This window comes from Tursiops truncatus, chromosome 13, assembly GCF_011762595.2.
Source record: "Tursiops truncatus isolate mTurTru1 chromosome 13, mTurTru1.mat.Y, whole genome shotgun sequence".
Lineage (NCBI taxonomy): Eukaryota > Metazoa > Chordata > Mammalia > Artiodactyla > Delphinidae > Tursiops > Tursiops truncatus.
In genome coordinates, this window is record NC_047046.1 from 19,927,380 (window position 1) to 19,951,906 (window position 24,527).

Sequence of the window (24,527 nt, forward strand, 5' to 3'; positions counted from 1 at the left end):
AAATAAATTAAATAAATAAATTTAAGATGCGTGCCTTTTCTTCTCTAGTTCAACAGACCAAACACAAAGTAGTTCTCTGAAAGTAGAATCAGAGGACTTTAGAATTAATTTTTAAAAAAAGTGAGAAAAAAAGAAATGCCAAACTCAGCTTAAATTAAAACTCTGGGTCTCAATGACATAAGGGGTAGGAGGGCTCTTCCTCAGGCCTGGGTCCCATGTTCAGATATTTTCATTAACTTCGTGTCTCTGAGGAAGTCAGAACACAGCAACCAGAGTAAAGGAGAAGTGACAGTGACATGTAAATAATATCAACTTGGTAACTGTTCCACACCCAGGATTAGCCTACTTCTATGCTCCAGAAACATCTTCTCAAAGTCATTTCCCCTTGACCACCTACACTAAGGAGAACTTAAAAAGTAATTTAAACCACCCTAAACTTACATTTGTCTGAGAAGTAAATATTAAACCTTATGGGGGCAGGGACTTCCCTGGCGGTCCAGTGGTTAAGACTCTGTGCTTCCACTGCAGGGGACATGGTTTCGATCCCTGGTTGGGGAATTAAGATCCCACATGCCTCGAGGCAGGGCCAAAAATAAATAAATAAAATTAAAAATTAAACCTTACGGGGGCAATAAAGGGACCTATCGTTGATTTATTCACACCCAGTCTCAACAGAGACTTGAAGTGCTTTACAAACAGACAAACAAACAGCCAGGGAAGCAGGGGGAAAAGGGTAAATCAAAGTACAGAAATGGGATGGAATTAGTGCACGAATGGGCCTGCCGTGAGATGCTATACAGTGTGAGAGGCAGGCTACCAGTTGGTTTTGAGCTTCCTTGTGGCCCAGGCAAAAATGGAAATACAAGCAGCCATACGGATCACCGTGTCCCTGAGACAGAAACAGACCAGCTGCATAGGAATCAAGAAACTAAGTGTTTTCTGGGGTAGCTGGAGCCTCCACCCCCACCACAGCCTGAGCACGCATCTCCCCGTGTGCACGTGCACTCACCCGGTGTGTGTTGTTGATGACGATGGGATCGGGGTTGCCGTAGTTGGGCGGGTTTGCATAGGGGTCATAGCCAAGCCGAGCCAGCATGGGGGCGATCTGGGCCATGTCCCTCAACACATCCCCAGGGATGTGGCCAGTCCACTTGGAGAGAGCTTCCAGGTTCACGGGCTTGATGACCTGGTCTGTGGATCGCTCGATCCTGGGGAGAGAGGACGGGCTGGACGGGGCACGGGCAGACCCAGGTGGTGCTCAGGTGGGCTCCCTGCTCAGGGACTCTGGGGCAGCAGGAAAGGTTGGGGGGACTGGTCCCCAGGGCCCACTCGGCTCTTATCAAGTATAAGAATGTGGGCAAGTCATATGGCCTCCTCATACCTGCTCTGTACAATGGGGATAAAAGCATGGGGTGGGAAGCTGGGAGAAAGGGCTAGACAAGGCACACCACTTCAGTGGTGTTGAAATTCTGCTTCCTTGACCTCTCTGACTTTTTAAAAATTACTTTTTATTTATATGACTAAGATGAGTATTTTGTTCTTGAGAAGTAATTCTAAGACACAAATGGTAAGGCAAATAGCCCCTGGGGTCACCACTCTGAGTCCTTCAGCTCCCTACAGGGACCTGACCATAGCATTCTGAAGCGTACCCTACCAATCTGTTTTCTGTACTTTTAAAAACAGAGTGGCTAAGCGCAGACTCAGGGGCCAGACTGCCTGGGTGCAGATGCCAGCTCTACCAACACGGGCTGTGTGGCCTTGGGAGACTGACTGAACCTCTCTGAGCCTCAGTGTCCTCACCTGTAAAATGGGAATCATAATAGTACTTACCTCACGGGGCTGTTCTGAGGAGTAAATGAGTTAATAATAAAAGGGTATCTGGTACATTTTAAGGTCTCGGTGTTAGCTCTCTCTTTCTCTCTCTCCCACACATATGCACACTGAAAATCTGTGGTTTTGCTTGCAGATTTAAAAACAGAAATTATATACTATACATAGTACTGGTTTATAGGTGGGGTGTTTTTTTTTCCCTGCTCTCTCAATACCTCATTCTTTTTCCATTCCCCTAAAGATGGATATTTACGTTGTTTCCATTTTGCTGTTAGGATGAAACAGTCATCGTCTTATATTTGCTTCCTTGCTCTCCCATCCAACAGGGTTACCAAGCTGTGTGAGTCCTGATGATCTTATCAATTATAGTTCAGAGGCTTTACAGGATACAGGGTGGGGAACTCCTAGGATCGAGGACCTATTTCTAGATGCTTCCATCCCAACTAAGAGATAACTTGGGAACAAAGAACAGAAGCAAACAGATGGAGCAAAAGGAAGATGGGGAGGGGGGGTGAGGGGAACTGGGGAGGGGAGAGGGTGTGGACTGGTGGGGAGGGCATGGATCTGGAGTCTGAAGACCCGGATTTAAATCTCAACTCTAGCCAGTGTGTCAAAAAATCACAAATACGGTTCTAGGTATTTTCACCATAACCGTCTTCACTGTAAGCAGTTTCACCCCACAATTGGCCATAAGGCCATTCTGCCATAAAGGATAAAATCGCTGGCTGACAGCTACCTTACACGAAAAAATGATAACATATCAGTTTCTGCAAATCCTTCGGTGAGCTAATCTAAGCCAGATTCTGTTAGAATTTTCACCGTTGTCAAGACACATCAGGGATCCAGTAACCATTCCTTTCTGAGGGGACAGGAGGAGCTTGGTTCTTCTTTTGCCTCTTTTTTTTTTTAATTGAAGTATTTACAGTGTTGTGTTAGTTTCTGGTATGCAGCACAGTGATTCAGTTATACATACGTGTGTGTGTGTGTGTGTGTGTGTGTGTGTGTGTGTGTGTGTGTGTATTCTTTTTCATATTCTTTTCCATTACGGTTATTACAGGATATTGAATATAGTTACCTGTGCTATGCTGTAGGTCCTTGTTGTTGACCTATTTTATATACAGTAGTGTGTATCTATTAATCCCAAACTCCCAATCCATCCCTCCCCTACACCCTTTCCCCTTTGGTAATCCTAAGTTTGTTCTCTACATCTGTGAGTTTGTTTCTTTTTCATGAATTAAGTTCATTTGTGTCATATTTTAGATTCCACATATAAGTGATATCAGACGGTATTTACCTTTCTCCGTCTGACTTAATTCACTTAGTATGATAATCTCTAGGTCCATCCACGTGGCTGCAAATGGCGTTATTTCATTCTTTTTTGTGGCTGAGTACCATTCTATTGTATATACGCCTCATCTCCTTTATCCATTCATCTGTCGATGGACACACGCTACTTCCATGTCTTGGCTACTGTGAGTAGTGCTGCTATGAACATGGCCTCCAATGTCTAATACTGTGTGATAAATCTGGCAAAGATGGCAGGAGAGAGAAAGTAAGTCTATCTAAATTAGCTAAAGAATCATCATTAATGCTCTCAAAGGCAGCTGTCCCTTTCCTATGAACCACAGCTCAGTAACCTTTTGGTTTTGACAGGTGGGAGGGATAACTGTGCTCAATGAAGTATTTGCAGAAACTGATATGTTATCATTTCCTAGAGTAATGAAACCAGAACTGTCAATCAACCAGTGATTTCATCTTTTATAACAAAACGCTTGTTGCGAAGATGTTTACAGTGGACATACCAGACACGATCAAACATGTGCCTGCCCTTTGCCACAACCCTTGTGTCTCCAGGACTTCACAGGACAGAAATCACACAGATACATCCCAGAACTTGGATAGGAGCCAGGCTTGATACGAGTCAATAAACAAAGTGTCCAAAAACAGATGTTAAATAGAATATGGTGATCGTGTAGTGGAATATTATGCAGCCATGCAAAATGATGTCACTGCAGAGTGCTGGGGGCCATGGGCAAGTGTCCCAAATACAAGGTGAAGAAAGGTTACACAGGAACATGACCAGCAGGACTCCAGTTTTATCAATATACCCTGATCAAGGACCAGCAAGCCACAAATCAAAATCTGGGTGTTGGGATTATGGGTGGTTTTTCTTTCCTGTTTTATGTATTTTCCCAATTTCCTGCAATCAGGATGTATTCCTTTGGTCATCTGATGTCTTGTCATGATGATTTACAAAAATCCCGGCTCCAGCACCAACTGGTGGGGGTACCCAGCCCATGGGCACTTCGCTGCCAGGAGCTGCTGAGAGCCTCCCGCTCTGCTCAGGGATCAGGAGCTCTTGGGGGCAGAGCCTGGGAGGGTCCAGCCATGAAAGAAATGGGAGGCATTGTCCCAGGAAGGACTGCCCTTCCACTGGGCTGTTAAAGATGCTTGCAACTGACCAGGATGGAGACATGGGGATGGCACACTCTGGTGCTGCACGGTCTCAGGAAAGGGACAGCCTCCTCAAAGGAGGAAGGCAGACAGCAAGGGACAGAAAGGGAGGGAGGATGGGTCCCAGCCACGGAGGGCTTGAGAACACAGGCACTGGAGTCCAACAGACCTGCGTTCAAATCCTGGCACCACCCTTTGCTAGCTGTGTGGCCTTAGGCCAGTAACTTTCCTGAGACTCAGTTTCTCCATCTGTAAAATGGGGATAAGAGCAGTTCCTATGTTCTAGGTGGCTGTGGGGATTAAAGGAATAATGATTGTTTGTGGCTTCACTCCTTGCTGGCCACACAGCAGACACTCAATAAACGAGAGTGAAGGTGAGCCTGATGAGTATTCCAATAAAAGCAAGATCAACACTGAAACGATGATAACGGGAATAAACCACCTAACGTGTATTAACCCATTTGATTAATAGGGATTAATAGGGATTAATAGGGATAGATTCTATCCCTATGCTACAGATGAGGAAATGAAAGCACAGAGAGGGAGAATTACTTGCTCAAGGTCACACAGCTAAAAAGTGGCAGACTTGGGATTCAAACCCAGACAGCCTGGTTCCAGAAACTATACTCTCAACCTTTACCTGCTACATACAGCTCACTACAAAGCATATTCACAGTTTGGAGAGGAGTGACTGCTCCATTTTTTGGATAATAAAGCCGAAATTCAGAGAGGTACAGTGACTTATTCAATGCCACAGAGCTATGAGGTGGGAGATCTGGTTCAAGGCTGTGCTCTTAACCACTCTCTTCCCAGATCTTCTCCAGTACAACAGAGGAGGCTCAGAGAGGCACAGTGACTTGCCCAAGGCCACACAGCTTGGAGGGGCAGAGCCGACCTTCCCACTGAGCGTCTCTGACTCCGGGATCAGGGGTCTGAGCGGAAGGTGGGGGCTCCACTCACTTGGACAGGGAGACGCCGCCGGGCTTGCCGATGAGGTCCTCATGGTGCAGGACGGAGTCGCTCCAGGAGATGCCGAGGAAGTCGAGGATGAGCTTGAGGGAGCGCCGGGGGTGCAGTACCAGCTGCTCGTAGTACACGGGCAGGCACTTGTCCTCGCCCACCTCCATGCACTGGGCGTACATCACCTCAATGGCCTTGTTCCACTTGGCGAGGCAGTCACGGTAGCTGCTGAGGTCGAAGCCGGCAATGGTGACCTTGCGGGTGATCATGGAGTGCACGGAGGCCCGGCCGTCCCGCACCATCAGCAGGAACTTGGAGTTGGGAAACAGGCGCGACAGGTAGACAGAGGACTTGAGCGTGAAGGGGTCTTTGTTGCAGAGGACGCGGGCCGGCTCTCCGTGCTTGGCGATCACCTCCAGGATGAAGGCCTGCATGGCGGCATCCAGCACCTCGTCTGTCACACCCGCCTCGTCCAGCCGCAGCTTCTCCCGGCCCGACTTGGACCAGGCCTGGCGCATGGCCAGCACGCGGGGGATGATGCGGGTCTCCTCCCCGCAGCGCACCTCGGGGTGGGCGTCCAGCATCGCACGCATGAGCGTGGTGCCACTCCGGGGCACGCCCCCCACGAAGATGAGCGGCATGGCCTTGCCGTAGCGGTACTCCACGTGGTCCGTGCCCACCATCACCAGGTCCTCCTGCTCCGGCCGCATGGCCCGCCGGGGGCCGCGGGGGCCCCCCAGTGCCACCCGGCACTCCAGCACCTGCTGCCCAAGCTGGACCGCCAGCACCAGGGCCAGGGCGAAGCCGGCTGCCAGCAGTGCCCTCCGCACCGACAGGCGCATGCTGGGCCCGGGGCGGGGGGCGCGCTTCAGCGACAGGTGGGCGGGAGCCCCGCCGGGCTCACATCTGGGGAGAGAGAGGGACACGGGCGGTCAGGGAGGCCTGCGGGCTGCAAGCGCTTTACCATCCAGACCCCAAGAGCGCCAAGTATGAGGGTGCTGACGTTCAGAGCAGAACGCTACGGGGCACTGCATCCATCTTAATTCATGAGGTCCTCCAACAACCGTAAGCGTAGCTGCTATTATTACCTCAGGGGGCCCGATGGCCTGGGTTCAAATCCCTCCTGGCTACTTCCTAGCTGTGAGATCTTGCCCAGTTCCTTAACCACTCAATGCCTCAGTTTCCCCAACTGATAACTGGAAAGAGTAATAATTCTTTCAAAAATGGACTTTCTTGAAATACATTTATGTGAAATTCTTTGAAATGTGAAAATAATAAAGCACTAGAACATCAGATTTCAGCAGCACACTCGTTTGATAAAGACATGGGTTTTGCCTGTTTTGTTCATGGCTGTCTCCCCAGCTCCTAGCACGGTGCCTGGCCCCTAGTAGATGCTTAACAAATATTTACAGAACGTGCTTGGGTCCAATGAGCGTGGCCTGGCACAGAGTAAGTGCTAGGAAATGATTACGGTACAGCGAGGAGGGAACCAAGGTACAGAGCGACTGTTCACCGTTGTCCAGCTGGAAAGCGGCCAAGCCAGGGTCCATGATTTTGACCCAGGCCAGCAGGCTCATCAGCCGGCTCTGTGTCTGCTCTGAGTGACCACAGTCTGCCTCTGCAGGAGAGGCTTTTCAGAAGGTGCAAAATATCCTGGTCTGGGCTTCTTCCAGAATCGCCGTCCGTTCGTTCAGCCTTCACTCGGAAGCAATAAAAAGGTTTCAGGCACCTGCTCGAGGCTGGAGACAGGACAGTGGACGAGACAGCCAGGCCCCTGGCCTCAAGGAGCTTACAACTGAGTGGGGGATGTGGACGGTACACAAGCTACCGCCAGACCGCGGTAATGGCTTGCAAAGAAATAAGCTGGACACCATGAGAGAGATCAAGAAGGGGAAGGAAGAGGGAGGTTAAGGAGGACTTCTTGGAGGAGGTGACGTCCAAGCTGAGACCTGGATGAGAGGGAGCTGGTGGTGTGAAAATGTGTGGGAAGGGTGCTCCAGGCGGAGGGAACGGAGAGTGCAAAACCCCAAGATGGGAGAGAGAGGGTTTGGTGTGTTCAAGAACCTGAGAGGAGGCTTCTGGGGCTGGAGGGGAGGGAAGGGGAAGATGGGGTGCAGCTGCCAGGCATGTCCTCAGGGGATGGGGAAGGAGCTGGACTTACTCTACGGGCAGCCCCTGGGGAGAGGGCCTGCAGGGGTGGGAACGGAGGTGGGGAGGTCAGTCAGGAGGCTCCTGCCCGTGTCCTGCGGAGACTTGGGGATGCTCAGACTGGGGGGGTGACGTGCGAACAGGGGGAGGGGATGACTTAGGACATGAATTATGACCCTGAGCCTAGCTCCTCACCCCTCCCAAATGTCACTAATAAAGATGATGAGACCTCAATGCCAATTCTTTAGGTAGGGGCTGGTTTCAAAGAGTAGGGGTCCACCCAGCCCAGCCACCCCTTCTCTAGTCACTCAAATGTCAGATCTATCCTCCTCCCCAATTCACCCTCAAGGCCCTTTGATTACGCAACCTCAGCCCAACGCAAAAGGTGCAGACCCAGACGCTGGACAGACAGCCCACCTCCGACCACCCAGCCCTTCTCTGCCTCACCCCCGCTGTGTTTCAGAACCTTCGTTTCCTCTCTCACCTCTTTCTAGAATCCAAGTGAGGGCCTGAGGTCTCTGGGCATTCAAGAAGTCAGACAGACCTGGGTTCAAATCCCAGCTCTGCCATTTCCTGTGTGGCTGTGTGAGCTTGGGCAACAGACTTCACTTCTCTGAGCCTCATCTGTAAAATGGGTCTAAGAGTGTCCACCTCAAAGGGCTATTATGAACATTAAATGACCCCCTTTAAGAACTTAAGAATGTGCCCGGCACATTGGGAGCATTTGAAAGAATATTAGCCATGATCACTGACTGGTTATTCATTTACCCCAACATTTCATGAGTTCCTACTGTGTGCGGGAGTTGGGCTATGGAGTTAAGAGACACAGCCTCAGCCCCCCGAGTCCACTCATACTGTGGACCCACACTAGGGAGGGGGTGACAGGTTCGACCTGTGTAGGTGAGGGAAGGCTTCCTGTAGGAGGCAGCCCTTGTGCCGAGTTCTAAGCAGTGGACAGGGAAGTTCTGAACAGCCAGGTGGAGAAGAGAGAGAAGGGAGTTCCTGGCAAAGGGAACAGCCAGTGCAAAGTAACAGGCAGGAAAGAGCCCAGCATGCCGGGGGGTTCAGGTGGCTTGGCGGATGGGACAGGGTCTGAAGGGAAAGGAGTGGGAGGCGGCCTTCTTCTTTGGATGGGAGGTTCACCGGAAACCACTAAAGGACCCGGCTGGCAGCTGGACCAATCCACCCACGAGGGCCTGGGCTGCCTGGGGCCCCTCAGGCCATAGCAAGTGGAAAATAAACATCAAAGCTGAAGAAGCACACAGCCTGGGGCCTGGGGTCGAAACTGCTAAGAGGCCCCGGCATTTCCTGGCCATGTGTCTTTGGGAGAGTCACTTCCTCCATCTAAGCCACAGTTTCCTCAGCTACAAAGACGGGTGGGTCCACTGACCTCAAAGGCTGCTGTGAGGATTCTAGAAGCAACTGACAAAGCAAAGATGAGTCTCATCCGGGGGTTGCTGGCTTCTCTGAGCATCAGAAAATAGCGGGGGACCCTCTCCCCAGAAACCTGAGCCTATCATATGCTGCTGAAACTGTTGGCAGTTAATGTGTACACTGGATTCATGTCTGGCATGGGGAAATCTAATTCCAGGGCTACTTTCAGCGGGGAAGCAGGCTGGACAGGACACAAAGTCCCTCAGAAATCCCTCTATGGAGCTCTCGGCTTCTTTAAATGCTCACTGAAATTCTCCCCTTAGACCTGAGAGTAGAATTCTGCCAATGATTATTATTTCAGTGTCAAAACCCTGGGGGACTGTCAATCACACTTTAGCTTGAATTAGTACAATCACCCTTTCTTCCTGACACTTGGTGGGGAGTGAGAGACTGAAGCTTTGGGGAACAGATGGCGATGGGGGATGCAGAGAAAGGGAGAAAAGGGGATAATTTGGGAAAGTGGTTTCCAAAAAGGATAGACACAGTGTGCCTGGCCGTGTGTGTGTGTGTGTGTGTGTGTGTGTGTGTGTGTGTGTGTGTGTTTATGTACTCTTCGAGCTTCTGTTTGGGGTTGGAAGTGACTTGGATACTAAATACCAGGGGAAAAGGCCTGGAAGAAGGGATAGACAGAATTTTTTTAAATGTTATCAACTCATGAGTTTTGCTTAATACTGAGCATTCATCTGGCTACAGCGCTTCAAAACAAAGCACTGAGTTGTGTGTTTTTACATTGACTGAGCACGTCCTCTGCTAAAGCTTATTCCATGCCTCACGTAGCGGGATCCTCTCCGCCACCTCTGGGGTAGGGATGCCTCCTGCCCAGCAAGCAGCTCAGAGAGAAGAGGCAACTAGCCCGAGATGGATGCCATGGCTGGAGTGGCAGGCCTGGGTCAGACCAGGCTGCGGCTGAGCTGTTCACTGTCCTTGGACAGCACCCAGCGAAGGGCTCATCTCAGTCGCCAGGAGAAAACAGCTCAAAGCGCGCAAGTCAGCCGTGAGGAGGAGACTGCACAGACCTGGAGGATGGCTTGAGAAGCAAAGGCAGGGCCACTTGGCAGAGGGAAAGCAGCTGGGAGCCTACGAAGCAGAAGGTGGCCTCCTGATCACCCAGAATCAGAGACTCCGCCCATTCCAGGAAGGGCCAGAGGGCCCAGCCCAGGGACTCCGGCCTGCCCTCCGTCCCCGCCACCCTGTTGGACCCTGTCGAGGGAGGTGTCCCGGCATCCTGGCAGTGAGGATGGTGGCTAAGACCCTCAGACTTGGAGTCTTACAGCCCCAGGTTCAAATCCAGCCCCTGCCACTTGCCAGCAGGAGAGCCGGACAAGGGACTTCGCCTCTCTGAGCTTCTGTTTTCTCCTCCAAAAAAGGGGGGGACGATAAGAAGCTTTTCTCAGGGAGCTATTATGAGGTTCAGGGAGCTTTTGTGTGAAGGGCAAAGCAAGCACGCCACGAACACTGAGGCTGGAAGGTGGCACGCAGACGGCTGGGTTCTGGCCGTGCTTGAATCTGCCCACTAATGCCGGGTAAGTCCTGCCTGCTCGGGGACTCGGCCTTCTCCCATCACCGGGAGAATCACTCTCCTAAGGGGTGAGGAAGAACAGATGCCTGCCCTCTCCACGCTGCTGGGATCCAGCTTTGTCTGGATTTCTAACAGAGGAGAGAGCTGCCTGGGGGAGTTTGCTCGGCTGCCCAATCAGGAGGCTGGGGACTGTCCCTGGAGGAGCCGGGTCTCTGGGGGACCTTCGGGAAGCACTTACCTCCCCTGGACACTCTCATCCCTGGGATCTAGCCCTCGTGGCTGCTTGCTAAGACTCTCCACGGGTTGAGCCCTGCAGAGGCAGAAGAGACGCTGCATTAGGCGCAGTAGGGGTGGGTGCTATGGAGAGGGGCTGGGCCCCCTCGGAGGGGCAGAAGGGGATGCTGGGCTTCCCAAGGGTGCCCGACAGTGACTCTGGGAGACGAGCGGCAAGGCAGGGACAGGCCACCTCCGCCCAAGATGTTGAAGCTGGGGTCTAAATTCACTGATTCAGCCAGGGAGTGAACCGGCTCACTTCTCAGGCAGAGGGGTGTCAGCTGAGAACCTGAGCTAAGGCACTGCTGCCTTAGGAAGTAATGGGTCTCTTACAACCGGGCTCTCCCTTCTTCTTGGCCCAGGGACCTTGGACTTCAGGAAAAGTCAATATAACAAGAAGCAACAACCACCACCGCTGTACCACGAATCACCATCTGGAATTGCTGGGTATGGCTGAACAGGCTGCGCACTGCTCAACTCCAAGGGCACTGCGTACCCAGCCTATGACAAATATGGCGCCCCCTGGAGTTGGACAATGCCGTGCCGCCACTGCCGCCTAACACTGACCAAATGCCTGCTGTGGGTGCCTTGTGCCATTTAATCCCCCAACGAGGAAAGTACGACACTCCCAATTTTACAGGTGAGGAAATGACACCAAGAGGAAGAGCAACTGACCCGGGGAACCAGGATCGCCATCCACATCTGTGAGACTCTGACGCCCAGCTCTTAACCACTGCATTAAAGGAATGGGCCGTGAACTCATGGGGTCTGGCGTGAAGCCTGGCTGATGGGGAACCAATGGGATCTTGGTGTACATGTCACTGCTATGCCCTTACCATTTACTGGGGGAGGCGGTGGGTGGCAGATTTTTAGTCCAATTCTCACCTTCTCCCATTTTACAGATGTGAAAATTGAGGTTTGGGAGCAAAAATCTCTTCACAGAGTCACAGAGTCTGAGGCTCAACTTCCCTCTGCTTAGTCCCAGCCCAAGAGGTGGGGTGGGGGGGTTTAAGGATGCAGCTCTGGAGTTGGATGATTCCCTGACTAGGTAGATTGTTGTTCTTCCGAGCCTCGGTTTTCCTATGCTGTAAAATGGGCTATTGGGAGGTTTAAACAAGACAATAGCAAATACTCAAAAATCTCAGCAATTATTTTATTTGTGCCATGATGCAAATACATTGGGCGTAGGACCATTTTTGGGGTCCTCTTTCCCTTCCTATTCGCTCTCTCCTTGCCTCTATACAGTTTTTTTTCCTCTCCCTGAAATACCAGGGATTAGTATATCTAACCCCAGGAGGAGAAGGGTTCCCAGACCCTCCCCCTCCTCCCAGCTACAGAATACACAGGCTTGGCATTCCCAGGGCATATGGGTGGCCAGTGAAGAGAAGCCTGGTTCTTGGAATAACAACAACAAACACAATTAGGGACCAGGGCCCTTGAAGCTTTTCCGGAGACGAGATGGCTCAGGCCCAGCTGCCCTCAGGCGGCCCTTGAAATGCCAGAGAGTTCAAGAGGCCTGCCAGGCGGGCAGCTCCCACGGCCCCTTTCAGGGTGGTGAAACGGGGCTGTCAGAGCCTTCAGTCACTCAGAGCTGCGACGCCAAGACTCCGACATGACGCTTTAGCCACAGGTCAGTATTTAAATTTAAATCAAGTAAAATGGGGACCTCCCTGGTGGTGCAGTGGTTAAGAATCCACCTTCCAATGCAGGGGACACGGGTTCAAGCCCTGGTCCAGGAAGATCCCACATGCCACGGAGCAACTAAGCCCGTGTGCCACAACTACTGGGCCTGCACTCAAGAGCCTGTGAGCCATAACTACTGAGCCCACGTGCCACAACTACTGAAGCCCACACACCTCGAGCCCGTGCTCCACAACAAGAGAAGCCACCGCAATGAGAAGCCCACGCACCTCAATGAAGAGTAGCCCGCGCTCGCCGCAACTAGAGAAAGCCGGTGCACAGCAACGAAGACCCAACGCAGCCAAAATAAAATAAAATAATTAAAAATAAATAAATAAAGTAAAATTAAATAAAATTTAAAATCCAGCTCCTTATTGGCACTGGTCACAATTCAACAGCCCAGTGGCCCCCTGGGGGCTACCATACTGGGCAGAGCAGATTTAGGATGGAGTCAGCACATGATGGCCCTTGGGCCAAATCCACCCTCAGCCTGTTTTGTAAGGCCTGCAAGCTAAGAATGACTTTTACATATTTTTTTTTTTCAAGGGAAAGAGGAGGAAGAAGATGCGGGGCGGGGCTGGGGGGGAGGGGGAGGGGGAAGCAGCAGCAATAAGAAAAATTCTACGTGTTCTGCAAAACCTGAAATATTTACTATCTGGTCATTTATAGAAAAAGTTTTCAGGCCCCTGATCTAGAATATTCCCATCATTCACACAAAGTTCTACTGGACAACACAGACTTGGAAGACATGTGAGAGGCATGGGGAGGGGTCACTGAGCCCTCCTTTTCTTGCAGGAGGAACATCAGCATTTATTAAGCACCACTGTACATTTAACACCAGACCAAGGAAGTTCCACACCGCTACCTCATTTTCTCCTCACAATAACTCAATGGCAGGGCGGAGTGGGGAGGGGGCGCCTTGGTTCTCCAATTTACGGATGACAAAGGCCCATGGGGGTTCAGGGTAAGCACGACTGTGCCAAAAAGCGAAACCACCAAGTCAACAGAACCAACCAGCAAACACAAACCCCATGTACGAAAAATGAGAAGGGAACAGACTCAAAATGCCACAGGGGTGGTAGGTGATAATATTTTTCTCCTAAAAACACATGGTGTTGGGCTTCCCTGGTGGAGCAGTGGTTAAGAATCCATCTGCCAATGCAGCAGACCTGGGTTCAAGCCCTGGTCTGGGAAGATCCCACATGCGGCGGAGCAACTAAGCCCGTGAGCCACAACTACTGAGCCTGTGCTCTAGAGCCCGCGAACCACAACTGCTGAAGCCTGCGTGCCTAAAGCCCGTGCTCCGCAACAAGAGAAACCACCATAATGAGAAGCCCGCGCACCGCAACGAAGAGTAGCCCCCGCTTGCAGCAACTAGAGAAAAGCCCCTGCGCAGCAACAAAAACCCAACGCAGCCAAATATAAATAAATAAATAAATTTATTTAAAAAAAAACAAACAAAAAGAACACACGGTGTTGTTATATTACCTTGATCTAGATAATAATAAAATGGCTAGTATTGTATGCCAGCCATAGTAGGGGGTCAGACTGTTTGGGCTCAAATCCTGGCTCCACCAGCTACTGGCTGTGTGATCTTGGCAAGTCACTTAACCTCTCTGAGCCTCAGTTTCCTTCTGTACAATGGAGATGACAACAATACCTCCTAGGAGGCTCATGTACGGCCCCAGGGCACTAGAAATGTGGCCAGTGTAAATGTGGAACTAGCCTCATACGAGTATTGGGAAGTATAAATGTTAGAACGTGTTAGAACAGAACCTGGCCCACAGCAAGTGTGCCTTACTAAGAGGGAAAGCCAGTTTCCAAATCTGGTTCTGTCTTAACAATAACATCCTTGGTCTCATGTCACATGGCTCATAAAACGGGGGCAGCAGGAGAGGATGGGAGAGGACTTCGCTCCCTTCTCACTGACCCATGGGCTGCCCTGAATGACCACTGGAAGGAAGGAGAGGGGAGGGGGGCTGGTCAGTCTTCAAGATGCTCTTAGGCCGGATTCATTCATTCCCCAAATGTTTACTGAGCACGTACTATGCTTGCAAGTAGATGCTGGAACACCTCAAGGGCGGCACACCAAGGCCTCTGCCCTTACAGAGATGATGTTCTAGTGGGGATCCAGGAAACCAGCACATCAGATAATCACGACTGTGATTGTGTAATGCCCCCCGTGGGAGGGGAAGACATGCCCTAAGGGGTCAGACTCATTTGAACTTTCCAATTCTGCATGATTTCTCCAAGCTCGGCAGATCAAGAGGTTCCCAAGATTGGGGAGCAGGGGTGGGGGTCTGGAGCACAGGACGCCAGCCCAGGGGGCAGGTCATGGCACTTGCAGAGGAGCCTTGGAGGGGTACCTGGTAGCCACATGCCTAAGCTCAGCCATCAGCCTCGCAAGCCCTCTCAGTGGGGACCAACTCCCAAACATTCCATCACCATGGCAACCACCTGCCCCTGCTCCCTGCGACCTCACTGCCCCAAGCCTCCCGAGCAGATTAGGGGAGACCGGAGTTCCCTTCAGGATCCCTGGGGATCAGAGACCTCCAACGCACTCCGGAGGGAAGCCAGCCAAGAAGAGCCTGCCAGGATCCAATGGGGCAAGAGGAAGAGGCAAAAGAATAATTCTGAGGTTCTGGATGATGCTTGGGCATAAGAAGCACCATGAGGTGGCTCAAGAGGAAGAAGAAAAGCCAGGCTGGCGCGCGGCCTCAGAAGTATTAGCTCATACTTACCAAGCACTTTCTGTGCCCCAGGTACTGAGCTAAGGGTGTTGCATATATCACGGAATTTTGTCCTCACTACCCTGTCCAGGATCCCATCTGACTCTCCCTTATTAACCATCTCTTTTTTTTTTTTTTTTTTGCGGTACGCGGGCCTCTCACTGCTGTGGCCTCTCCCGTTGCGGAGCACAGGCTCCGGACGCCCAGGCTCAGAGGCCATGGCTCACGGGCGCAGCCACTCCGCGGCATGTGGGATCTTCCCGGACCGGGGCACGAACCCGTGTCCCCTGCATCGGCAGGCGGACTTTCAACCACTGCACCACCAGGGAAGCCCCCTTATTAACCATCTCTTTACTGGGGCTCAGAGAGGTAGGTTCACCTGCCCAAGGCCACAGAGCTGGTAAGCAGGGGAGTAAAAGGAAAACCCAAACCTTCCTCTCTCTCCATAGCCCATGCTCCTAGATCTCTCCTTCCTGACGAGCTTTGCATTTTTTTTTAACCTAAAATGATCAAAGCTGGACCCCCACGTGCCACCCTGCCTCCCTCTCAGAGGCCCAGTTCAGCACCCTGTTGGCACAAGCTCAGGGTGGGGAGTGATGAGGGCGGAGGTTACTTCTTGGCTCTTGTACTCAGAGGCTGGGTGTCCTGCGTCAATCCAGCTCTCCAAGCCTCAGTGTTGCCATCTGAGAAATGGGAGTAACACTTGGGACAAAGAGAGTCATGAGGAATTCCATAACTTCATTGTGCCCAGCACAGACGTGCAAAAACGTCAGCACTGAATATTATGATCATTGTCATCACAGCACGCGGATGAAGACTGGAAGGAACCCGAAGACGAAGAAGCCAGTGGCCCGGTGAGGCGGGGTTGGCAAACTTCTGTGAAGGGCCAGGAAGCCAATGATTTTGGCCCCGTGGGTCAGAGGGTCTGTGACAGCTACCCACTCTGCCTCTGCACCATGAAAGCAGCCAGAAACAGCACATCCAGGAACACACACGGCTGGATTCCAGCGAGACTAAAGAAATCAGGCGGCAACCTCGATGCGTCCCTCAGGCCATCGTGGGCCAGGCCCCTGCTCTGTGTGAGCTCCCAGGGGAACTAGGACAAACTCACAAAACGCAAATGCCGTGCGTGACCGTGGAAGCCAGTGCATATTCGGGTTCTGGGCCCAATCTCAGAAGGCCTAGTGGGAGGACTCAGGCAGCCGGCCTCTGGTGAGAAAAATGGACAACTCGGGAAAATATTTGATATTTCTTAGAAAAAGCAATGCATGTGCACACAGAGTCATCCGATGTCTGGCCTGTTGCCAACTAAAGATTTAAGGAGAGAGACTTGTGTGTGCCGGGCACTTTGCTGTGCACTTTGCCTCTAACACCCCGGGGAGTAGGGCGAGGCACGCTTTTTAGCCCCGTTTGACAGAGGCGGAAGCTGAGGCTCAGAGAGGTGAAGCGTGCAGCCTGAGGTCACACAGACAGGAACGGTCTGAGCCTGAAGTGGAACCCAGCTCTGTCTGATGCCAGAAGCCAAGCTTTTAACCATCACCCCCAAACCTCTCCCCTGCCAACTCATGGATGGGGGCGATGCATGTCCAAGGTCATGCAGCTGCCCGGGGCAGTAACCAGCTCAGCCTCTTGGCTCCCATGTCCCAGCCTTGCCCCCAGAGCCTGGTGCAGCCCTCCCTCTGGGCTTCCTGTTCGGGAACACACGGGCCCCTGCCTGATCAAGAGTATAAACAGGAAAAGGCCAGGGTGACCTTGCAAGGCCCGGGCTTCCTTCACCCACGCCACACAACACACACACACACACACACACACACACACACACACACACACACACACACACACGACCTGTCTCCATTCCTCTGTCTAGAAGCTTCCAGAAGTAGGGGTGGCGGGGGTGGGATGAGCACTGTAGTGGGAGTTGTACACACTGGGCTTGGAGTCCGGTTCTGGTGGTTACTAGCAATGCAGCCTTGGTTGGAGCAGGGGAGGTAAACAGCGATGTTACCTAACTCCTCTGTGCCTCAGTTTTCTCATCTGTGGGTGCTACCGTGAACTGATAGCGCTCAGAGCTTTGTTACTGTATCACTGTTATGTCTCCCCTTTAAGGTGGCTCGAAACCTCTGCGCGCATCAGAATCACCTGAAATTCTTAAAAGACAGATTCCTGGGTCCTGCCCCCAAATATTCTGGTTTGGAAGTTCCCCGACGGAGCCCAGGGATCTGCATTTGCCGAGCGCTGCCCCTCCCCCGAGCTATGAAACACTGCGTGGGGCACTGAATTCAGCATTTGAGGGCTATGTACTGGCCAGGCTCGGGGACTGCAGTGGTCCCAGCATGGAGGCCAAGAGCCGGACAGGCCCAGGTGCAATCTGGGCTCACCCACCCACTAGCTGTGTGACCCTGAGCCAGCGACTTCTCCTTTCTGGGCCTTACTTGCCTCCTCTCCAGAATAAGGGTGCAAAGCGCACCCGCCTGGTGGGCTGTCGTGAGGCTGGCACACAGTGTGAGCTTAAGTGACATCGTTTCTTAGGAGAGACACAGGTCTGCCAGTGAGGAGTGTCAGGGCAACAGACACAGGACAGACAGACAAGCCACCCGGAGGGGGAAGGACCCCAGGACAGGGGGCGTGCACATCCGGGTGCTAGCGCTCCCGGGGCCACACCCAACGGTCAGCCGGACGGACCCCGCACGGGGCAGCGTCCAGCACCATCACTGACTCTCCCACAACCCGGAGGGAGAAAGCACCTCTCTGATCAGGGCACAAATAAGAAATGCAGACTAGGGAAGCGGCTGCCCATGCTCTGGCGGTGCCGGGCAGCGGTAGGACTCGAACCCACACCCAATGGGGTCTTTGACCTTTCTGCTGCCATGGACCCTGTTAGCCATCTGGTGAAACCTACGGACCCCTTCCCAGAAGAGTGTTTTTAAATGGAATCAATTACGTAAGAGTAAAAGGAAACCACTTATAGTCGAGTCCGGCTAGGAACACACTGATGAAGACGCTGTGATACTGTCACCTACATGCTGCTTCATTACAGCCATGAATAACCAGGTCGAGGGGTGGGCCTCATGACGACCGTCATTGGCGTGCTGTGATGTGTACAGGTGTCTGCGGCAACAGGAATATGATATGAAGATACATACGGTTTCTGTCGGTGACCAAGGCCCAACTACTGCTGCTGCTACTATGACTGCCATTTGTCACCTACATTGATGCCTGGAGATGTTAATTAATATAAATAAAGATGTCATTTTTTTTTTCCTATCCAGATTCCCGGGCCCCTGGGAACCAAAGTCTGTGACTCGGGGAGCCAAGAGCTGCACCCCTGCCTCAGGAGGGCCCTGGGTCCCATTCCTCCCTCTCCCTGCCCATTTCCTCACTCCACCATCAAACGAGAGCATGGGAAGGGTGTGTACCAGGAAAAGCTCAATGGCATATTCTGGGGTGTGGTTTAGCCGTTTTGATTTTATTTAAAAAATAAAAGACACTTCCCTGGCGGTCCAGTGGTTAAGACTCTGCGCTTCCACTGCAGGGGGCCCAGGTTCGATCCCTGGTCAGGGAACTAAGATCCTACACGCCGTGTGGCATGAGCAAAAAATAAATAAATAAATATTTTAAATAAATAAATAAAAATCAGAGACAATGGAACTATTATGAAAGGCATGTGACGTCCACCCATGCTGGCCTCACATGCCAGCACGTGACCTTGGAGAGTAACTCCAGTCAGAAGTGGGTGGAGGACATCAGGGACCGGAGTGGGGGTGACCTTGGCCTCAGACACTGCACACAGGGCCCTGAGGGGAAGGAGAACAAGGCGTGTGCATCTCCATTGCCAGCAGAGGACAGAATCCCAGGTATGGGGTCAGTCTGCCCGGGTGTACACCTGCCTCTGCTCCAGGCCCCTAGCGGTGTCCTCTCCTCTCCCTGGGCCTCAGTTTCCTCACCTGTAAAATGGGTCCACCAACTCTTACCAGCAAGGCTGCGGCGAGGATTTAAGTGAGGTGGAGGCTTATCTGTGAGAAAGCACATAGGGCTGAGGCTGTAGCTCTTGGATAAATATGGGTTCCACATGAACATGTGAGGCAGAAGTCAGCAATGGGGGGGCAAGAGGGTGGGCAAAGGAGGTTGGCGGGGCCCAGGCTGTAAGTAAGGAGCTTGGGGTTATCCTGGGGGCAGTGGGAAGTGGTGAGTGCTGGTGAGGTTGGGGCTCTGGGGGCGGACACGGCTTTTTCTAGTGTAGGATGGCTTAGTAGACGAGGGCTGGAGGCCAGGTTAGAGGTGCCGGGGGATCCAGGGACCACCTCAAAGGAGAGGAGACGGAGGACAGAGGGAAGAAGGTGGCCAAGAGGCCAAATGCTCTGGGCCAGAGGAGGTGACACAGAGACCCCACTCTAGCCTCAGGCCAGGCGTTCGTTCTGGTTTTTCCATAACACTTTAGGGGAAAACCCGAACAAACTTTATGGCCAACCCAATACTTTCTGTCTCTACGGATCTGCCTCTTCTGAACATTTCATATAAACGGAATAACATAAAACGGGGTCTTTCGCTTCTTTCCTTTAGCATAATGTTTTCAAGGTTCACCCGCTGGTTTTGATTTTTTTTTAATTTGCATTAAAATAGTATTTATGTTGACTGCTGAGCTCTGGGGTACTCCCTTAAATTCTGTGCCCAAGTCAAGCGCCTCATATACCTAATCTCAGCTCTGGGTCTCGGGATCCCTCCAGACTAAACCCTAAATTGAGTACACAGTTCTGTTCACACTGTGCCCAGGAGCCGGGGAGCTTGGGACACCCCCCAAAACGCTCCCGGCCTTGACAGCAGAGGCTGCTGGGAGTCCCTTGAGGAAATCCACGTGGAGTGGTGGAAATGGGTCCCCACAAAGCCCCACTCCTCCTGGAGTGATTCTGTCTCCACCTGCCCTGAGAAATCCTACTGCAACTTCTGCTTTGAGATGAGCATTTACTGAGCTCTGGCTGTATACATCATGTGTCACCTCTCCACACACTGGGCTCAGTGGGCAGCCACTTCATTCCCTTTCCTTGGACAGTCACAGCGCACCCACCTCAAAGACACAGGGCATCTGAGAACACGGGAGGTGAGGCACATGGCAGGGATGCCCAGTGGTTAAGGGCCTGCATGGAGGGCTCGGGAGGGGCTGGGGCCGCATCCGGCTCTGCCAAGGACAGGCCAGGAGACCTGGGCCTGGTTAACGTCAACAGCCTCAGTTTCCTCATCTGTAAAATGGGGCTGAACGGCCCACCTCAGAGGGTTGCTGTGATGACCACTGAGGCAAGTGCTTAGGGCAGGACCCGGCAGGAGGAGGATTTCAGTAAATGTCAGCTCTTAATTTATCATCATTTCTAACTAGACACCCTAATTAAATATTCCACGGTACAACAATAACAGACCTGGTATTTTTTACGGATACGACCGTAAAAAAAGAAGGATTCATGACCCTATGGGTCATCTGGGATGTGATGTTAGGTGATAAAAAGGTTATCTGATCCCACTCTGGTAGAAAGGTATACCCTAAACTGCTAACTGGGGCTTCACTAATTTCTCCTTTTTTCCCTCTGGATTTTCTAACTATTCTACAGTGGATGTTTATCAATGGTGTGATGTAAAATAAAAGAATGGAAAAAAGAAATTGGGTGATTTCTAGGCTTGTTGCACAATATTGAGACCTGAAGCCTCGGAAGGTAGAGCTGGCCTTGGAGGAAGCCTGGTGAAAGCCCAGAGAGTCTGGCCAAGGTCACACAGCAAGGTCATGGTGCAGCCAGGCCTGGGCCCAGCTCTCCAGACACCCTGACCCAGGCTCCTCCCTGCTGGCATCATGCTGGTTCATTCTCCTAGTAAGATGAGGTAGGCTGGCCTCCTGGTTAAGAGCCTGGCTCTGGAGTCAGGCTGCAGATCCTGGCGGGGCCATGAGCTACATTACCCTGGGCAAGACGCTTAACTTCTGTGGGCATCAGTTTCCTCCTCTGTACAATGAGAATCAGACTTGCAGCAGTGCCATAGGGCTTTTGTAAGAGTTAAATAAGATAATACATGAAAAGCATTTTGTACCATGCCTACCAAACAGTAGGTACTCTAGGCCCTATTATTATTATTATTGTTGTTACTATTATTATTACTATCAGTATTAGTATTTGGAATCTAGCAATGTCATAGAGAATCTTTTGTAGGGCACAGAATGCTAACTCAACAGGAAGGAAATTTCGACTTGGGTACTAGGGAGCCATGGCAGGTGTTTGAGCAGGAGAGGAGCAGTACGACTCTGCAGCTGCACAGGGCTGGCAGCCAGTGCCCACCTCCAGGGACTGTCTCCGCCAAGGTCCTCCGTCACAGGCTCCACACCCTTGGCAGTCCTCCCAGAGTTGCTGGGCCAAACCACAGTGCAACTGCCACAGGCTACAGCCCTGCCACCTCCGGCCTTGCCCACTTCCTGGGTGCCAGCTTGGCTGGTGAACATCCAGTGATCAACAAGCTGGGGGACTTGAAGCAGCCCACACAGCCTCACATGTGATGATCAGGAGGTCCAGATGCCCGGCAGGGAACACAGGGTGGCAGAGGAGAAGTGGCCCCTACATCAGAGCCATGAAGACCGATGTTCAGTCAAGCCGAGCTCCTACTTTGCTGTGTGACCTTGGGAAAGTCCCTTCCCATCTCTGAGCTCAAGTTTGCCCATATGGAAAGAAGAGCTTAACTGCTTCATATGCTTAGGGGCTGCCAGAGGGATGCAACACAATAAAACAACAATGGTTTCCTCTGGCTGTGCTCCTGCTAGGTGCCAGGCGCTGTGCTGAGCACTTCAGGTGTGTACCCTCACTAAATCCCTGCACTCTAGAAGTGGGTCCCTGGACCATCCCTGTTTTTTTAATTTATTTAATCACTCAAGTCACACTTATAACCTCCATATTTAAAAATAACAGAAAAGGCTTAAGTCTCCTTGGAGCAAAATCTCCAGTCTTGTCCTCTTGCCTCATTTCTAAGAGGTAACCGCTATCATCTTAGGGAGGAGCCCCCGACACCTGCTTTCTATGAAGTTACAGCCAAAATCATATCTGAATGGAAATCACATAGGGCCTCTCTCCCACCCTCCCTGCCACCCATCCTTTCATCCTTCCATTCACCCTTCCTCCCTCTAGCCACATACTGTCCTATCACACAGTAGATCTCAACTGGGCCTGATTCTGCCCCTCTGGGGCCAACTGGCGATGTCCGGAGACAGTCTGGGCTGTCACAACTAGGGATCATCTGATGGGTAGAGGCCAGGGAGGCTGCAATGCCCAGCACCCACCACAAAGAACCATCCAGCCCCAAATGTCGGTAATGCTACTAGGGCTGAGAGGTCCTGGATCACACGTAACCTGAAACTGGATCGGTTCACTCCACACCAGGTTGGGGAGATTTTCCCATGTCAGCATACTGATCCTGTCATTCAGTAAACACTGCCTGAGCACCCACTGTGCTCCAGGCCCTGTTCTAGCACGGGGCCACATCAGTTAATGACACAGGCAAAGCCCCGGCCATCCTCTTGGGAGACAAGACACATCCATGTGCAGGACCCCAGTGGGTCTCCCTCCCTCTTTTTAATTGCTCCAGAGCGTCCCCGGCAGGGACGGCTGACCATTCATTCGGCCAAAGCCTTCCTGATGGACACTGAGGCTATTTCCATCTTTGACGCAACACGCCCCATCACAAAGGGACATGCCTCCTTGTGCTCGTGAGTGAGAGGCACCCCACGGCCTTGATGATGCATCAGCAGGGTTCCCTGGAAGCTTGCTGGTCCCACTCCAGAGGTACAGCATCAGAGTCTGCATTTCACCCAGCCCCCAGGCATCCCCACGCACATTAAAACTCGAGAAGCGCGGCTCCACTCTAAGTAGCCACCTAAAAGCAGCTGGCTGGCTTGGGGGCCAGGCATCCTCTACGTTTCAGCAGAAGTGCCTTCCAAAGACCCTCCTGCCAACGGTCTGCAAGTCCCCCGTCTGCACCAACTCTGTATTGTCAGATGTTACTGTTTTTGCCGAGCTGACGATTCCTCCCGTTTTCCAGATGTGCAGACTGAGGCTAGACAACCAAACCCCGGGGCTGATGACTTCTAAGGCCTCTGCCATCTCTGGCTTTTAGGATTTGGCCACATCCTGGGCACGTTCCATGCCAGCTTCCCTCCCAAGCACTCCGGCTCTCAGAGAGCAAAGCTGCTTACCTAGCAAAGGAAGACGTCCTGCGGGAGAGCAGCTCTGTAGAGGGAAGGGGAGCTTCTGAAAATACCACTGGGGAGGCTGCCCTGTGCCCATTCATGTCCAGTCATCCAGGACAAAGGACCAGCTGGATCCTGGTGCCCACCTGCCCTTTAATGCACAGGAGGTGACGCCAGGACTCTGGGATAAGGGCAAGGATGGGGGAAGGAAAGGGCTCTGGAGCCAAGGAGCTGGTGGGGACCCCAGCTTTGCTCTCACTAGCTGCACATCAGCTTCCTCTCCTGAAAAATGGGCTCATGCCACTCACTTTGGAGAGCTGCCGTGAGGACTTATGTGCAGATCAGTCAACAAACAGTAGCCGCCGTCTGGAGCCCTGCCTTGGGCTGGCACCGCGCTGCTGCACTCAACTCGCTACCGCGACACGGCAGTCGGCTGTGCTCCGCATCGCCATCCTCCCCACTTGACAGATGAGGAAGCTGAGGCTCAGAGAGGTGCCGCACCCTGCCCTTCATCACACACTGAGCGGTGGCCATGAGAGCGGTGGCCACGGACCTTATAAGGTCAGACTCCTCCTAAGAACCCTGCCTCTGTTGTGCCGTGTGACACAGGGCAAGCTGCTTCGCCTCTCTGAGCTTTAGCTTCCAAAGCTGTGAAATGGGAACGTAGTGCAGGGATCGGAGATGGGAAACCCCTGCAAACTGGAGAACGTACCAGATGTTCCTCCCCCCGGGCTCCATGCTGTCATCCCCAAAAGACCCAGCCCAGGAAGACCCGTCACCTGTCAGCATCTATAATCTCTCCTGTACTCTCTGTACAACATGGGCGAGGTCAGGCAGAGCCGGTGGCCCGCTGGGAGGGAAAGCCACCTGCTCAGGGTCGCACAACTGGTAAGCAGTGGAGAGCAGGGCCAGGCAGCAAGAGGCGGGGTATCCAACCTGAGTGGGGTGCAGGCAGCAGCCAGCGTAGGGGTGCAGGCCAGGCCAGGGCTGGTGGGTGTCTGGAGCGGTGGCCACCAGGAACAGGTGGACCTGTACCGGCCGAGGTCTCTCCTACCGGCTCTTAGCAGTGAGGCCCCTTTGAAGGACTGGTCAGTCCCAGGACGTGCCCACTTCTCCCCAAACGTTCCTCCTCCCTGGGGGCCCAGCCTGGCCACCTGTTCATGGATTGGCAGTGGACACTACCTGTCTGGGACATCACAGCTTCCCTCTGCGGCCAGAGCTCAGGCCTTCCAGGCTATTTGGTCTCCCTATGGCTGGTCTTGACCTGTTATCTGGAATCTTCTCTCGCCACTGT

The 24,527-nt window shown here is 52.4% G+C and overlaps 1 protein-coding gene and 1 long non-coding RNA gene across 6 annotated transcripts in view; one reads left to right on the top strand and one right to left on the bottom strand.

The window, feature by feature from the left end:
• Positions 1-24,527, bottom strand: part of TPST2 (tyrosylprotein sulfotransferase 2) — a 56,296-nt gene that overhangs the window by 9,953 nt on the left and 21,816 nt on the right. For 2 of the 5 annotated variants that reach the window (XR_012325241.1, XM_033837106.2), the window contains exons 2-4: positions 10,584-10,655; positions 5,245-6,150; positions 1,010-1,208 (exon numbers count right to left, since the gene is read on the bottom strand). Coding sequence is in view for 3 of the 5 variants with exons in the window: in XM_033837106.2 (XP_033692997.1) it covers positions 1,010-1,208; positions 5,245-6,086 (1,041 nt within the window). In the remaining 2 variants the exon portion in view is untranslated. Of the gene's footprint in view, positions 1-1,009; positions 1,227-5,244; positions 6,151-10,583; positions 10,656-12,528; positions 12,689-24,527 lie in introns of those variants that run through there. The other 3 variants (XR_012325240.1, XM_073790266.1, XM_004332420.4) reach the window with 2 other exon arrangements.
• LOC109552578 (uncharacterized) lies at positions 9,932-12,660 on the top strand. The gene is made up of 3 exons (XR_002179412.3): positions 9,932-10,349; positions 10,981-12,248; positions 12,328-12,660. It is a non-coding gene; the product is annotated as an uncharacterized lncRNA (long non-coding RNA).